This window comes from Mirounga leonina, unplaced genomic scaffold (assembly GCF_011800145.1).
Source record: "Mirounga leonina isolate KUSES-001 unplaced genomic scaffold, KU_Mleo_1.0 Mir_151, whole genome shotgun sequence".
NCBI lineage: Eukaryota > Metazoa > Chordata > Mammalia > Carnivora > Phocidae > Mirounga > Mirounga leonina.
In genome coordinates, this window is record NW_023270377.1 from 37495313 (window position 1) to 37513136 (window position 17824).

The 17824-nt window shown below is 35.3% G+C and overlaps 1 protein-coding gene across 3 annotated transcripts in view; it reads left to right on the plus strand.

Moving 5' to 3' along the window:
- GTF3C3 (general transcription factor IIIC subunit 3) overlaps positions 1-17190 on the plus strand; it is a 39027-nt gene extending 21837 nt beyond the window's left edge. Inside the window, exons 10-18 of one of the 3 annotated variants that reach the window (XR_004679630.1) lie at positions 549-720; positions 2689-2891; positions 3218-3319; positions 4574-4709; positions 6775-7012; positions 7670-7805; positions 9820-9944; positions 13292-13444; positions 16017-16137. Coding sequence is in view for 2 of the 3 variants with exons in the window: in XM_035007485.1 (XP_034863376.1) it covers positions 549-720; positions 2689-2891; positions 3218-3319; positions 4574-4709; positions 6775-7012; positions 7615-7805; positions 9820-9944; positions 13292-13444; positions 16017-16139 (1443 nt within the window). In the remaining variant the exon portion in view is untranslated. Of the gene's footprint in view, positions 1-548; positions 721-2688; positions 2892-3217; positions 3320-4573; positions 4710-6774; positions 7013-7614; positions 7806-9819; positions 9945-13291; positions 13445-16016 lie in introns of those variants that run through there. The other 2 variants (XM_035007485.1, XM_035007486.1) reach the window with 2 other exon arrangements.
- Positions 17191-17824: the final 634 nt, after the last annotated feature.

Here is a 17824-nt window from a genome sequence, read left to right on the forward strand (position 1 = left end):
GAGAGGGAACACAAGCAGGGGGAGTGGGAGAGGGAGAAGCAGGCTTCCCACGGAGCAGGGAGCCCGATATGGGGCTCGATCCCAGGACCCTGGGATCATGACCTGAGCCAAAGGCAGACGCTTAACAACTGAGCCACCCAGGCGCCCCAGGAGTTGCAATTTTAAATAGGGTGGTCAGGAAAGACCTCTCTGAAAAGGTGACATTTGAATAATGACAGAAATATCAGCAAACGTAGAGGCCCTGAAGCTTGGGTATGTTTGACTTGGCAGAGGAAGAGCATAGCAGGTCAGTGTTATCTTAGCTCCTCCATGTCTGCTTATAACAGGCTTCAAAAGTAATGTGTTAAATGAGTGAATGATGGCAGTATGAGTTCTTTTTAATAGAGATACAGAAATTAATAGAAAAATGATTATTTAAAGCTGTTTTCATTAAACCTTGCTTTTAGGCTTGCCTCAGATAACTGACAGATATGTAAAAAGAGAAATATACATAGATATGCATATTTGTAATGAATGTGTAACTTCAGCCTTTTATTTTTGCGGTCTAGCCTCTTTTGACAACACTAGTGGAACAGAATCCTGAAGATATGGGAGACCTCTATCTAGATGTTGCTGAAGCTTTTCTGGATGTTGGTGAATATAATTCTGCACTTCCCCTCCTTAGTGCACTAGTCTGCTCTGAAAGATACAACCTTGCAGTAGTTTGGCTTCGGCATGCAGGTAATAATTTTTTGTGGGAGGGAGAAGTTTTAATCATATAAGCAGGCAAGAACTTACTTTCAAGATGGTAATAATTATTTTAAAATATTAATGTCTTGGTGAAAGTGAAAGTTTCTGGTTTCAGGGCAGTTTTTGAAAATCAGGTTTTTTTGTTTGCTTGTTTTTTGAGTATAGTTGACAAGTTACATTAGTTTCAGATGTACAACATAGTGATTCAATAATCTGACGAATGTCAGTATTTTAAATTGTTTTGGTATGCCACTACATGATTTCCCCCACACTAATGCTTTGTAAGAATGATTCATTTAATGGTACCAGAATGAAGTAGGACTAACATGTCCTTGTTAAAAATACCTTGTATATGTCTTTTACCTGTCTTAACCATAGGCTCTGATTTCTAGTAATAGATAATCAGACTTGGGGTGCAGTCTAATTTTAAAGAGTTTTAATGAATTTATATTAATGTTATTTTGAGAAAAAAAAGTTAATGTATTTTCAGTGTTCTTTGAGCTGCAGATATGCTCAAGATTGGGTTTTGTGTATCATTTCATTTTATTGTATCTAAATTTATAATAATCTGAAATACAGTGGAAAAATAGCTTAAGAAAAACAACTAAATTTCTTAAATGTATGAAAGCCAAAAAATATTCTAGTAGGATTTCATATTGAGTCCACATAAAAGATGGCATTAAAATTTGAATAGTCTGTGTCTAAAATACTGCATGATGGCAGAATAGTTCTAATAGTTCTTAAAATATTACATAATGGTTGAAAGTACACTATAACTAGAGAAGCATTGATTGACAATTTGGGTTGTTTTGCGACATATCACAGATATGAAATTGCAAAAAAACATTTAATGATAACTCTTCACTGTTTGGATGACTGAACATAAATACAAATGTGATACCATCTTAAAAACTTACATTATTTATGGTATTTGAATTTTAAAGACATAAGCAGGGAGTTGGGAGTTTTTATTGCCTGTTATCAAAGTTTAACCTAAAGATGATACTCAGCAGAGAGTTGAGAAATTTGAGATTTAAGAAAGCAATTGGAGGCAAAAGTACCATTCTAGGAGGGAATTGCAGTGAAAAAGGAATGAGATGAAAAAATCCTAGATTAGTGTTGTCACTCTTACAGTGTAGAGTTCAACTGATGGGACTTAATGATTAATTGACATAAAATTTGAGCAATAGAGCCCAATAATCCCCCTTCTGAGAACTTATCCTGAGGAAATAATTGAGTGAGATGAGGGGAGGTAGTTCATATTGGGGATCACAAAAGCTAGGAGCCTGGCAAGTAGCAAATGAGTGAATTGGGCAAGTGAAGAAGTTCAAGGGTAGGGGGAAAACCTGGAGAACCCTCTCTAAAGGATGCTGCTGCTCTTTCTCAAGTCCACATTTTTCAAAAGAATCCAGTAACTTGGGAGTTCATAAAAATCCTAATTTAAAAAAATGTAGACCACGTATTGTTTTTAACAACACTGTGGCTTAAAAAAGACGTCTGTGGGCTAAATTGGTTTGCCAGTTTTTAAACTTATATACATGAAAATGTTTACTACCGTGTTATTTATTAGAGTAAAAATTTGGAAATAACCTAAATATCAGTCATATAGTATGGTGAAATAAATAATCAGTTGAATGTTATAACCATTCAAAGTGGTAAGGAAGACGTGGGAAGTGTTGAAAGCTTAATGCTAAGTGAATAAAGCAGAACCCCAAAGTGTATGTATATGTTGTTTATATCCCTGTAGCTATTTGGATTTAGTTAGAGAAATCGATAGATTGATCAGTCAATAGATGGAGACTAGAAGGGTTAGTTGTTTTAAAGTACTAGAAATACGCATTTCATTTTTGTTTTAATTCTTTTTATATTGCTGTAATGTTTCTTTAAAATGGAAAAATAATCTTGGCAAGCTTACAAATCTGTAGATCATATTTATGCTTTATTTTAACATCATCTTAGAATGTTTAAAGGCCTTAGGCTATATGGAACGTGCTGCGGAAAGCTATGGCAAAGTGGTTGATCTGGCCCCTCTTCATTTGGATGCAAGAATTTCACTTTCCACCCTTCAGCAGCAGCTGGGCCGTCCTGAGAAAGCTCTGGAAGCTCTGGAACCAATGTATGATCCAGATACTTTAGCACAAGATGCAAATGCTGCACAGCAGGTAGACTCTGTCACATAACAGGAAGTTTTTCTTGGTAGATTATATTTTTGAACATTTTCCTCCATTAAGGATGTCTATAGCATATATCCAAAAAGTTTATTTGAGTGTATTAAATTCAGCTTTTTTGAAAGTGATTTTGAATCTTAAGTTTCAGCCTCTTGTTAGACATTATAAATTACAGTATCTAAAATATTGGATCTTAAGTTGTGAAAGATCATAAAGCAAATGTTAAGGTTTGATTTCTAAAATAAAACTTTTCTGTGCAAACAAAACAACTTGCAGAAAGGAATCTTGTCACATTCATTATCATGTGCTCATTTATTTAGGAACTGAAGTTACTGCTTCATCGTTCTACTCTGCTGTTTTCTCAAGGCAAAATGTGTGGTTATGTGGACACCTTACTTACCATGTTAGCCATGCTTTTAAAGGTGGGTAATGGTCTTTCTGTATATTAGCATTGTTGACTTTTTAAATGTTTAGAATTTGATTTAAACATAGATTATAGCTATTAAATTTTTAAAAATGAAAGTCAGATACAGACAGAAGATTTAGAAGTTAATGGTATGTACAGTTAACCTTTGAACAACATGGTAATTAGGGGCACCAACCCTAACACAGTTGGAAATCCATGTATAACTTTTGACTTCCTAAAAACTTAACTACTGATAGCCTACTATTGAATGGAAGTCTTACTGATAACATGAACAGTTGATTAACACGTATTTTGTATGTTATATGTATTATATACTGTATTCTCCTTGCTGGAGAAAAAAAAAATGTTAAGAAAATTAGAAGGAAGAGAAAATAACATTTACAGTACTGTACTATAAAAAATTCATGTATAAGTGAATCTGCAATTTAAACCTATGTTGTTCAAGGGTCAACTGTAATTTAAAGTTCTACACGAAAGTGTAAACTTGACTGTAGAGTAAGTGAAATAAAATCTTTGTGAGTACATATCTAGAAAAGCGAGAACCATAGCATAATCAATTATTGGCCTTCTGGACACTACCACATGCCAAAATTGTTCGCTTGGCAAAAATGTTTTCCACATGTGACATCATTTCTGAGTCTCGCGTTTTTGCACTAGACTGTAAGTAGTTGTGTGTGTGTGTGTATAAGTTAATTTATGTAACTTCTTTTTCCCTTCTAAGGTGTGATCTAAATTCCTCTGGTAAGAAAAAAATAAGTCTATTCATTCTCTTTTAGGTGTTTAAATACACAATGCTTTGGCCTTTTTTTTTTTTTTTCCTACTAAGAGTTCAGGCACACCTGCAATACTTCCTTCCCAGAGATTTTCTTTTTCTTTTTTTTTTTTTAAGATTTTATTTGTTTCAGAGAGAGAGTGAGTGTGTGAGCAGAGGGAGAGGGACAAGCAGACTCCACGCTGAGCACAGTGCTCAATGTCCTGGGGCTCAATCCCAGGACTCTGAGATCATGACCTGAGAAGTCAGAGGCTTAACCTGCTGAGCCACCCAGTCACCCTGCCCCCCCTGCTCCATAGATTTTCTTTAAAAAGTTATATCACTGGAGCACCTGGCTGGCTTAGTCGGTAGAGCTTGCAACTCTTGATCTTGGGGTTGTGAGTTTGAGCCCTGCGTTGGGTGTAGAGATTACTTAGAAATAAAATATTAAAAAGAAATTATATGACTAAAAAACTCAAATTTTTATCTTTAATTCAGGTAGCAATGAATAGAGCCCAAGTTTGTTTGATATCTAGTTCCAAATCTGGAGAGAGGCATCTCTACCTTATTAAAGTGTCAAGAGACAAAATATCAGACAACAGTGACCAAGAGACAGCAAATTGTGATGCAAAAGGTAATTCTTTCATTTGCTTTATTACATAAAATTTGGCTGAGTTGAAAAAATATTCATGAAGTATCACCTGATAGTAACCTAATTGAAAATAATACCCTTTTCAAATAAAATGAAATTTTCTAATCCAGATCCCTTAAGTATAATAAACTCATTTGATGTTAAAAAAGAAAGGAAGGTTATGTAAATACTTTAACTTCTAAAAATTAAAAGGAAAACATCTGCTTGAATCTTCCGTGAAAAAACTAAACAGAACTTTTGACTTTTTAAAAAGAAAATATACCTTATTTTAAGAAATTTGTGAAGATTAGATGGCAATATAAATTACTATATTTATCCACTGACTTCAGTTACATGTTTCATTCTCTGTTAAATTCATTTTTTTGCAATAGTCATAGAAACTCTGAAACTAAATTGCTTTGACCCAGTCTCAAGTAATACGATTTTAAAAGACGTCTATTTTTAGCTGGTAATGCATCAAGTAAGTTTGGGTGACATTATTACTCAGAAAACTTGAAAAGGGTCTAAACTGGAGGTATCAGTCTGGCAGAAAATTATTTCATTGTTAATTAATTCAGTAGACATTATTAAATAATTGTTACAGGCATGGCAGTGTGCCTGGCATAAGATTTTAGAATCCAGAAGAGCTGAATCTCTATAAGCACATTTTAAGGACCTAAAATTAAGCAAGGTTTTGCAGGGGAGGAGAGTCAGGAGAGGAACGAGGGTCAGCTGCTCATAATCTAGCCATAAATGCCTCAGAGGCCTGCCATTTCAACAGTCCATGGATTCTGGGCCCATCCAAAGGTAGACTCTGCTTCATGCGTTTAAGACTGTATTTCCTTAAGTTATATTTTTCTGTATATGTGATCCTACCTGTTTTTTTCTTTCAGTATTTTCTCATTTCAGGTCTATTGTTGGTTTTTCTTAGGCTCATAAGGTTTTTTTTGTTAGTTCATTTCCTCATGGTGGGGATCACATTACACTGGTGTGTACCAGGATAGACTACAGGGCCTCTTTATGTTACATGCATCTTTATACTCTGATTTTTTCACTCAGCATTTTCTCACAGATGTTTTCTCATGTTGCTCTCTTCTCTTCATAGCTGTTATCATTAAGGAATGTGTAATATTCCATTGGATAGCAGTTCCATACTTTATTCCCTTATTATTTTTTGATATATGGTTGCTTCTGATAATTTTCTTTTATAGATAATACTGTAGTGAGCATCTTCATGCCTATATATCCGTATATATATATATTTTTAAGATTTTGTTTATTTGACAGAGAGCAAGAGATCACAAGTAGGCAGACAGGCAGGCAGGCAGAGGGAGAGGGAGAACAGGCTCCCCGCCGAGTAAGGAGCCCGACGCGGGGCCCGATCCTACGACATTGGGATCATGACCTGAGCCGAAGGCAGACGCCTAACCGACTGAGCCACCCAGGCGCCCCTATATCCATATTTTTGACTACTTGTGTAGAATAGAGTCTCAGAATTCTGGGTCAAAGACTAAAATATTTTTGTGGCTTTCGATATTTCTCAAGAATTACAAATTTATAAAAAGGGGGCTTCTTACAGACAAATAAGGCAAGATTTTTAAGGAAGGAAATATTGAGGGAGAGAAAAGAAAATTAAGATTACAAAAAGATCAAGAACAATCCAAATCTCAAAGTATGAATTTCAAGTCCTTTGTTAAACAAACATTTGAATGCTTTGTATGGGTAGAATCCTGTATCTGACCTCAGTTATGGAACACACACTTGTTCTGCCCTAGAGGACCATATATCCTAGCTAGCACTGAGAGATATAAATGAGGTAGCTGGACAAATCCAAAGTAAGAATTACCTGGGATTGCAGATTGTTAGGCAGAGCAGAAAGGGTGGTATTGAAGTAGTGTAAACAAGCAACTATCCACTTCTCATATTGTCAGAAGAGTGTTGGCAAGAATTCAGGCCCATAGGACTGTGACTATTAAATTTAACCTTAAAATTGATAATATGAATTTTTCTAATACTGCTCTTTCTGAAAATATAGTGTCCTAACTGATTGTCACTGGCATCATTTTAGCAATATTTGCTGTACTCACGAGTGTCTTGACAAAAGATGACTGGTGGAACCTTCTGTTGAAGGCCATATACTGCTTGTGTGACCTATCCCGATTTCAGGAGGCTGAGTTACTTGTGGATTCTTCATTGGAATATTATTCATTTTATGATGACAAGCAAAAACGCAAAGAACTAGAATACTTTGGTCTTTCTGCTGCAATACTGGACAAAAATTTCAGAAAGGCATACAACTATATCAGGTAATTTTCTAATAGCTTATTTTAGATTCTTTGAAAGAGTATGTTATTTACTTTGACTTAGTCTCTTATGCTCAAGAATTAATAAGTTTTGTTTTAACTCTCTTGTTGCTTACTCGTTAATTCAGTTCATTGGTGATTCTCAGTGGCATCCCCTCTCATATATTCAACCTCTTGTGCCTTAGTCTCCCCATTTATAAAATGGATATCATAATACTACCACCTGGTAGGATTATTGTGAGAGTTAAGTGAATTATTATATATAAGGCCTTTTAACAATGTCTGGCACACATTATTATTAGCTATTATTCACTATTCATTGTACTGCAGCTGTAGGGTCAGGGGTAGAAATGGTGAAATTTAAACTATTTGATTTTTTGTTGTTGTTTAAAAGTTTTGTTGAAAAGAACAAGCAAGATATAGAAATACTAACTTAAGCAGCATTTTCTGGGAAAAATCTTTGTGTAAATGTTTCTGCTTAAATACCCTGAGACACTCTGCTTTTCCTTGGAAGATGTTGCTGCACTGAAGGATTTCATTCTTAGAAATCAGAAGTTTTTCTTTTTACATGATTTTTTATCCTCACCCTCTTCCTGCAATTTTAGGGTAATGGTAATGGAAAATGTCAATAAACCTCAGCTCTGGAACATTTTTAATCAGGTTACCATGCACTCCCAAGAAGTACGACATCATCGCTTCTGTCTTCGCCTAATGCTGAAAAACCCAGATAATCATGCCCTGTGTGTCTTAAATGGACACAATGCATTTGTATCTGGTAGTTTTAAGCATGCACTTGGTAAGTGTCCTGGACATGACTTTGTCAAGTGTGGATGGAGTGGTGGTTAACAGCTAGGCCTCTGGAGTGGAACTACCTGTGTTTAAATAGTGGCTTCCTCGTGACAAGTTATTCTACCTCTCCCTGCCTCAGTTTCTTTATCTCTGAAATGGAGGTAATAATTGGACCTACCTTATAAATTATTGTGAAAATTAAATGAGTTAATATAAAGTATTTTTTAAAATGTCTGGCACATAATAAGTAGCTATTAGCAACAATGATAATAATTAATATTTATTTTCCTTATGAAGCTTTGGTTTCAAAAGGCTGGAGTAAGTCATAATTCATTTAAAAGTCCACAATTGTCCCTGCTTAGGCTTGGTTTTGTTTTTTTTTTTAATTTTGAAGATTTTATTTATTTATTAGAGAGAGAGAGCACACAAGCAGGGGGAGCAGCCAGCAGAGGGAGAGGGAGAGGCAGGCTCCCCACTGAGCAGGGAACCCGATGTGGGGCTTGATCAGGGTCAAAGGCAGATGCTTAACCGACTGAGCCATGGCCCCCCACTCTCTTTAAGAGAGGGAGCATGCATGAGCTGGGGGAGGGGCAGAGAGAAAGCAAGAGAGAATCTTAAGCAGGCTCCACACCCAGCATGGAGCCCAACACAGGGCTCTATTTCACAACCCTGAGATCATGACCTGAACCAAAATCAAGAACCAGAAGCTTAACCAACTGAGCTGCCCAGGCGCCCCGGCTTGCTTTTAAAATAATTTTCATTAATTGTGGATGCTTTGCCACCTGATTTTAATTTGTTGTAGTACAAAAAAAGGATTTAAGATTTGCTGATAGTTTGTTCCTCTAGGAGACAGGTCTTTATGTCAAGATTTATTTACATGGTGCTTGCTGGTTCTAATTAAACTCACGGAAAATTAATTAATCACTTGAAATTTTCTGTATAATGAATCAGAAGCAAACACATAGAAAAATATCTGGCCAAATGTTTAAACTTAAAATGAGCATGCGTTTCTTGGTGCCTAAAAGCTAGTGTTGCCAGGTTCACTTCTGGGTAAACTGGGATGTTGGCTATTTAAAAACTTTCAGTGTTTCTTCGTGTATGGCTGGTATTTTTATAATTGTTCAGCCGGTAACCTTAAACATCAGATGTTGAAACTGTCCTCCACTGTGTGTGCTTTTTGGAATTGTTTAATGTTGAGAAATATAAAATAGAGATTTATATTGTCTTAAATTCAGGACCTTTTATAGAGGTAAAAATAGAAAGTCCAAATGGCAGTCTACCATCTGTGCTGCTAAAGAGATTCTGTGGTGCAGTTTCTTCTGGCATAGAAGCTGGAAAGAATGGAAGCTTTTATCTATATATGATAAATTATAGATCATCCCTTTATAAGAAAATTTAGTTAAAAATTTTTTTAAATTCCCTCTCTCATATGGCTAAGCTTTTGTTTGACATGGAATAATTGCATATATAGAATACATGGAAACAAGGAAAACATCTTTTTCTCAGGAAAAACAAAATAGTGCTACATTTGGGAAACAACACCCATAATCTAAAAAACAAAACTATTTTTCTTTTTCTTACCTCCATGATCCATTGTATTTGAATTTATAAGACAGATCAATTAATTTTACAAAAGAATTTGCCAAAAGACATGTTCCCTTGTTTCTTTTAAAATAGATTTAAGATCATAAAATAGATTTTATGATCACAATTGATAGTTTATTTTAGAAATATTATTCTACATGGAAGTGTCTAGCTGTGCCTAAAAGAAAGTTACTTTTAGTTGCTCATATTTAATCTTTGTAGTCAGGATACATTTATAGGTAAATCCTCCTAATTTTGCTATATTTTATACATTGATTTAAAATTCAAATTAATGTGTATCTGGTTGATATTTTAGAAAGCACACCTTGCATATGTTAAAAATCAGTACTGCTTAGCCATAACATATATTTGAATAAATGAAGAAATAAGGAACCAAGCTTATGTCACACCATCTGACATCACTGTTCTTTTTTCAGGACAATATGTGCAAGCCTTTCGCACCCATCCCCACGAACCTCTCTATAGCCTCTGTATAGGCCTAACGTTTATTCACATGGCATCTCAGAAGTATGTATTAAGGAGACATGCTCTTACTGTGCAGGTAATTCATTTGGATTTCTCAATTCTTGGTTTTATGTTCTTTTAAAATGAATATACTTAACGCTTTTATTGTCCTACTTCAAAAGTAATACCTGCTTAGTATACATGGTGAGAGTTCCCAGCACCTATCCTGTATTCAGCACTCAGGGACTCAACATCTAGTGGTGTTCCTGGCTAAGGCTTATGCAGCCATGTAGAAAGGGGACACAGCCAGATCATAAAGAAAGAAGACAGAGCAGAATCTGGAGGCGTCCTTATACTCTAGAGTCCCTGAGGCCTCCAGCCTTCTAGGTCCTGAATGATTTATTGTAAATCCATTTAAAAATATATATAATATATACATACAATAATGTATGAACATGTGACTATGTGACTGTTTCCTTATATCATCACCAACAAATTGCTCTTTTAAGGCTTTCTTGGTTCTTTCTTTTTTTTTAAGATTTTATTTATTTATTTGACAGAGAGAGACACAGCGAGAGAGAGAGAGCACAAGTAGGGTGAGTGGGAGAGGGAGAAGCAGGCTCCCCACTGAGCAGGGAGCCCAATGTGGAGCTTGATCCCAGGACCCTGGGACTATGACCTGAGCTGAAGGCAGACGCTTAATGACTGAGCCACCCAGGCGCCCCAAAGCTTTCTTGGTTCTTACAGCAATTTTAAATTAGCCTTTTTATTTTCTTGTTTACTTTTTTATATAGCTTGTGTTCTCTAATAAGAATATAAACTCCAGGGATTCCTGTGTGGCTCAGTTGGTTTAGCATCTGACTCTTGATTTCAGCTCAGGTCATGATCTTGGAGAAGTGGACTAGAGCCTGCCTAAGATTCTCTCTCTCCCTCTGCCCTTCCCGGCCCCACCCCCACGATGAGGTGCACGTTCTCTCTCTCTCTCAAAAAAAAAAAAAAAAAAAAAAGAATATAAATTCCAAGAGATCAGGGAGTCTGTTTTGTTCACCACTGTATCTTTAAAACTTTTGTGTTGTTTTTATGTTCACATGTTTGATGCATTTTAAAGACATGTTTTTTTAAGTAGTTATGGAAGGAAAGAAAATGTTGGCTTGAATGGAGTAGCAGGATTGAGTAAAGGATTTTTTGTTTTTTTAAAGTAAAATGGTTAAAAGAAAGCCTAAATTCAAATGATGATAATTGTTAAAGCTGGTATTGGGGTTCATTATAATGTTCTCTTTACTTTTGTATATTTGAAAATTTTCATAATAAAAAGTAAAAACAAAAAATCCAGAAATTTTCCTTTTCTTGGGTATTTATTTGTGAAATTTATCTACTTCTTGCTCTGTGCTTTTTTTTCTCTCTTAATGGATATTTTTGCTATATTAAGTAATATAGGATTGCTTATAAATTAAACAAATACATGGGGCACCTGGGTGGCTCAGTCGTTAAGCGTCTGCCTTCGGCTCAGGTCATGATCCCAGGGTCCTGGGATCGAGCCCCGCCTCGGGCTCCCTGCTCCACGGGAAGCCTGCTTGTCTCTCTCCCACTCCCCCTGCTTGTGTTCCCTCTCTCGCTGTGTCTCTCTCTGTCAAATAAATAAAATCTTTAAAAAAAAAAAAAAATTAAATACGTAATGAACATGCACTATGCTGGGAACTGGGCATATAGCAGGGAGTATATAGGCAGAATTCCTTGCCTTCTTGAAACTTATATTCTGGTAAATACTGACAGGAAATTTTTATGGATTGACTCATTATTAAATAGTTAAAATATGTAGTTTTTTGGCCTGGTAAGGAAAAAATTTATATACTTCAAAGTAATTTAGAAGCTAAATTTCAAATCACTTTTATAGTTAAACAGCAGTTTTTAATTGGTAGAGATCAAACAGCAGGAGATGGGTATCTGGAAGTTTGTTGTCTTAATCTCTGTACTTTTGTGTGTGTTAAACATTTTCCATTAGAGTTTCTAAAAACAAGTTTTATTGTAAAAACCAACATCTTAAATTGTTTTAATTTCTTGTGAATCTATTTCTTCATGCTACATGACCAGTTTGTTTCCCTTTGGAGTACTTTAAAAGCAAACTAATTTCATATGTTTTACTGTCTTTCCTACCTTTATATTATACCATGAAAGTAAAATCCTTTATGATTTCTTCTATCTGTATTTAGTATTTTATAGACAGTGTATACTTGGGCCCTTTAGTGAATAATGTGATAAAAATGTTTGAAATGTAACATACTTAATGTAAAAAGAACTCTTGTTTCTATTTCATTAAAAATTTTTTGTGATATTTTTGTAGTTTTTATATTTGATGATTCATAGTACCTAAGAGATAAAGTGACTTGCAGGTTTCTTTGGGTTGCAGTAGTTCATCTGGGTTTACTTACTATTCTTCCTCAGATTTTTGCACTTTGTCATTTTAAAATTTGATATTTCTCTCTTAACAGAGAACCATAATTTTCAGTGGCATACAGGTCATATTCCTATACATAAGTAGGTTCTTTTATTATGCAGAAAGTATGATTTGTTTAGTGAACATAATTATTTTTATCCCTAAAATGCTTTAATTCTAAAGAATTCATTAATTTTTATTATTTGTTTATTTATTTATGAAGAAAAATTTGTGACCATTTATTAGAAAGCAGATCACCCAGGGAATAGTTGCATTTTATATTCTCTATTCACAGATAATATATTTATTTAATTACTTAACATAGGACACGTACTTTTGCAGTATGTAACTTTCTGTGGCTGGTAACTTGAAGCTACATTAAAGGGGGAAATTAATACAGGAGGAGGTAAAGAAGCAAGTTGCTTTTGGACACTGTGACACACATGGAGCCTGCATTATTATAGCTGTGCTCTGAAATAACCAGTTTTTCCATAAAGTCTTTGAGTCAGAAGCTTTCAGGGAAAAAAAAAATTAAGTTTTTTGGGTTAAGAAGTTATTAAGGTCCTGAGAGGAAACCATTTACCCAGAAAGCGTCTTCTCCCTGAGAAGAAACCTTTCTAAAATTATTGTAAGGGCTCAGATTTTATATTTTGCTCAAGGTTTTAGACATCTTGAATCAAAAAGTTTATTGGCCTCTAATGTCACAAAAGCCAACTTGGAACCTTCAAAAAAAAATCCTGTGTTCTTATAGATTATGGATCTTTGACAGTTGTGACATTTGGCTTTGTTTTCTGTGACTATTTTTGTCCTTAGCTTAAAAAAAATCTTTTATATCTTCAGAAGAGCTCTTGACTACACTGTTGATATGGCACTTACACTACAGACATATGTTCTTTTAGGATGTCTCTTTTTTAAATTGTATTCTGTACAGGATATACCTGGCACATATATTGGTTCAAATATGTACTTGTCAAATGATTATAATACTGAATTGTTTATCTTTTCGGTAGGGCTTTTCCTTTCTTAATCGATACCTCAGTATACGTGGACCTTGCCAGGAATCATTCTATAATTTGGGCCGTGGCCTTCACCAACTGGGGCTGATTCATCTTGCAATCCACTATTATCAGAAGGCCCTGGAACTCCCTCCATTTGTGGTAGAGGTATTGTATGATTTACTTTTGCTTTTTTTTTTTTTTTTTTAAGATTTTATTTATTTATTAGAGAGAGCTCGCAAGCAGAGGTAGGGACAAAGGGAGAGGGAGGGAGAGAATCTCAAGCAGACTTTGTGCTGAGCACGGAGTCTGACGTGAGGCTTGATCTCATGACCCTGAGATCATGACCTGAGCCAAAATCAAGAGTTGGTGCTTAACCAACTGAGCCACCCCGGCGCCCCTGTATGATTTACTTTAAAAACTGATGAGTCACTTCATTTCATCTATAGGTAAGTGCAGTTAGCTCATGTCGTAGCCCAGACAGTGAAATAAATTATGTATTAGAATGTATTTTTTCTTTATTGAATGTATTCAATAAAGAAAAAGCAACAAGTAGATCTTTGTCATTCTGGCCTTGTGACCTGATCAGCAACCCTGTGGACATACACAACTTATGGTTATGACCATTTCAGTTACCTTAAGGTAGCCCCCCTGGTTTACAGGGATGAGCTGGTAGACACAAAGCCTGAGTATTGAGTAATATAGCCATTGTTCATTTTCAAGTTCAAGTGTAACTAACGTATTTCTCTAAAAAGATGAAAGACCAGTATAAATGTAGTTTTGTTTAAGATAATGTAATACAGGGTAAAGTGTTGCTAGTACTATGATAATCTGTGTTTAAAGTCTCATTCTTGGCTAACAGACACGTGAAAAAATGTTCAACATCATTAACCATCAGGGAAATTCAAATCAAAACGTCATTGAGATACCACCTTACACCAGTTAGAATGGCAAAAATTAACAAGGTAGGAAACAACAAATGTTGGAGAGGATGTGGAGAAAAGGGAACCCTCTTACACTGTTGGTGGCAATGTAAGTTGGTACAGCCACTTTGGAAAATAGCATGGACATTCCTCAAAAAGTTAAAAATAGAGCTACCCTATGACCCAGCAATTGCACTACTGGGTATTTACCCCAAAGATACAAACGTAGTGTTCTGAAGGGGTACCTGCACCCCAATGTTCATAGCAGCAATGTCCACAATAGCCAAACTGGAAGGAGCCGAGATGCCCTTCAACAAACGAATGGATAAAGAAGATGTGGTCCATATATACAATGGAATATCACTCAGCCATCAGAAAGGATGAATACCCACCATTTGCATCGACATGGATGGAACTGGAGGGGATTATGCTAAGTAAAATAAGTCAGTCAGAGAAAGACAATTATATGCTTTCACTTATACGTAGAACATGAGGAATAGCATGGAGGACATTAGGTGTTGGGGTTAGTGTAAAGCATGAAATCAGCCATAATAGCTGGCTTGCTAAAATGTAACAGAGGCTGCTGGAGGCGAGGGAAGGTTTTGGAGAAGGGCGTAGGCCTTTGGAATGTTGAGGCCTGCGTGACCACTCTGCTGCTGGAATGCCTTGGGGATGCTGGTCATTCCCGGCAATTAGGAAAAGGAAGGGAAAAATGAAGGGGAAATCAGAGGGGGAGATGAACCATGAGAGACTATGGCTTCCGGGAAACAAACTGAGTATTTCAGAGGGTAAGGGGGCGGGGGGATGGGCTAGCCCGGTGATGGGTATTAAGGAGGGCACGTATTGCAAGGAGCACTGTATAGTGACTAACTTAATAAGAAATAAAAAAATAAAGTCTCATTCTTAATTTCTGGAGAAAAATATTGTTTTCATTGTTAATTTTTTTAAGTTGCACTCATAATTCTCACATGCCCTCACAACTGTTTTGTATTACTCTTGTTCAATGTTAGTCATTAAACAAATGAATACATACTTTTACAGTTATGCTGATGAAATATATGCACTTTTGTGTTCTTTATTTCATAAATACCTTAGGTATTGTTCCTTAAGCTTTATAGGTATCATTTTTCATTGTTGCAGATATTTTTATAGTTGACTCCAAAATTTTGTATTGGGGAAGATTTAGAAACATAGATCTAACCTACTCTATTGAGTTCATTGCTTAGCTATTTAAGTAGGAAAAAAGGTGTAATACGCCCCTGGGATAATATTATTAAATTGGTGTATGCCTTCTTAGGCCTTTCTGCTAAATAGTATAGGTATTTTTTTCCCATCTGGTCATTTGTATTATAATTTATTCCTTTTTTAGGTGCATAAGTTTTACGTTTTCTAATGAAATTGTATCTATTGACCTTTTCCTTTATAGTTTCTACTTTTGCTATTATACTTGGAAGGGCCTTTCCTACCCAAGATTATATTATATTATTCAGCTATAATTTTTTTCTTTTATGGTTTCATTTTCTTAATCTTAAAATTCTTACTTCGTCTGGAGTTTATTCTGCTATTGCTTCTGGGTGAGACTTTTTAACTTATTGGTTAGACATTTTAAATTATTTAATGATATAGTTATTACAGTGATTAACTGAATCAGCATTACCTAATAAAATTTAGATCCAAGGTATATGCCTAGTTTTACACTTTTTTTTTTAGTATCATGAATTTTAATATTTGAATACTTACGAAACTATTATTTGCCATAAAATTGTCCTGGTTGTCAGTTTGAAATATAAAACTCATTCATGTATTTTTCCTCCTAGGGTATAGAAGTTGACCAGTTAGACTTGCGAAGAGATATTGCCTACAACTTGTCTCTCATTTATCAGAGCAGTGGGAACATTGGAATGGCTCAAAAGCTTTTGTATACCTATTGCTGTATATAAAGTACCTCAACTGAGAAAGAAGCATTGGTGCTCTGTGTGTGGACCAGTATTTTCTAACGGCTTACTTAGTATTAACCCCAAACCGGAAATGACAGTTTCAGAATTATCTGTGTATTTAATTTTTAATATGTGATAATCTTTTGATATGGAAAATTATCATTCCTATAAGAATTTGTACATTCTTCTGTCATTTTCTTTTAGTATTTTTTAGTAAAATTGTCCCCAAAGGTGAAATGGAGAATGTTAGCCTTTAAGCCAACTTGGGGTTAAATATGCTTATTTTTTACTCATACCATTTATTCATCTGTGCATTCAGTACTAAACACCTGTGTACCATGCCCTGTGATGGGTGCTTGGAATACAGTAGTAGGGCAGAAGTGACCTCTCAATACAGTTCTTTAAATACACAACTTGAGTATATATTCATTTGAAAGAAATGTTTCTGCATTTTCTGCCTACATTATCATGTTGAGTCATCCACTTATTTGTGCTCTGTTGCTATTGCACAGGCAGTTTCTCAACTATATAGAAAAGGAGGTTGCTTATTAAAGGAAAGACCAATTGGGACGCTTTCTCATAGCAACACAATTATGTAATTCACTTGGCTCCTAAGAAAATTATTTGAAGTGGTTATGTGGTAGGAAGACACATAATTGAGTTAATCTTTTACTTTTCACCTGCATGTATCTTAGTTGTACAGATCGAGACCTGGGAGGCTGGCATAATTCAAAACATCCTGTTCTGAGGCAGATAAAAAAATGCATTACCAGTGTTGGTGGCTTTCTGACAAAAAAATAGAAAAGACAGGACCACATTCAATAATGTGATCTAGTTTGCATTTCAAGATCAATAGGAATGTAGGAAGACTAGGGAATTATATGTATGGAATAAAGTATTGCTGTGATAAACTACAAAAAGTAGATTAAAATTTTTTTATTAAATATGGTATGTTCTTGAATCTAAGATAATACTTTTAAGATATACTACTGGTTTACTAACAGCTTTCGAGAGTTTCTTTTTAGGGGAAAAATGCTGTCATAAATGTGCGTGTGGATTATAAGACCCAGTCTAATCGTGGGAGGGAAACAAGTAAGAGACTTAGGATCAAAGAAATACAATGAGGGCTTTTTGGGAATTCTTAACTCCTCTTTATCCTGTATACATAACTTTGTAGTTGAAAAGCAAAATTCATATGTAATAAGTAAATGTATCATGCACTCTGCATGTGTGTATTTAAATGTGTATATAATTTAAATAAATTCTATTTTTATAATTAAAATTAATTGTTTCACATGCTTATATATTTTATTTCATGCCATTTGCAGGTAATGATAAAGCTAACTGATAGTGTTTAAGTTAGATTTATATCTTTGAATCCTATGGAATTGAGTATTCTATGTTCTGAGTTTTTCTTTTGAATTAAACTCACTGGGCTTTTGGGGTGCCTGGGTGGCTCAGTCGGTTGGGCATCTGCCTTCAGCTCAGGTCATGATCCCAGGGTCCTGGGATCGAGCCCCACATTGGGCTCCCTGCTCAGCGGGGAGCCTGCTTCTCCCTCTTCCTCCTGCTAGTGCTCTCTCTCTCTTGCTCTCTCATATAAATAAAACCTTTAAAAACAAAAGAAACAACTCACTGGACTATGACTCCAGTTGAAGTGCTGAACAGCCTTATAGGAAACAATAAAT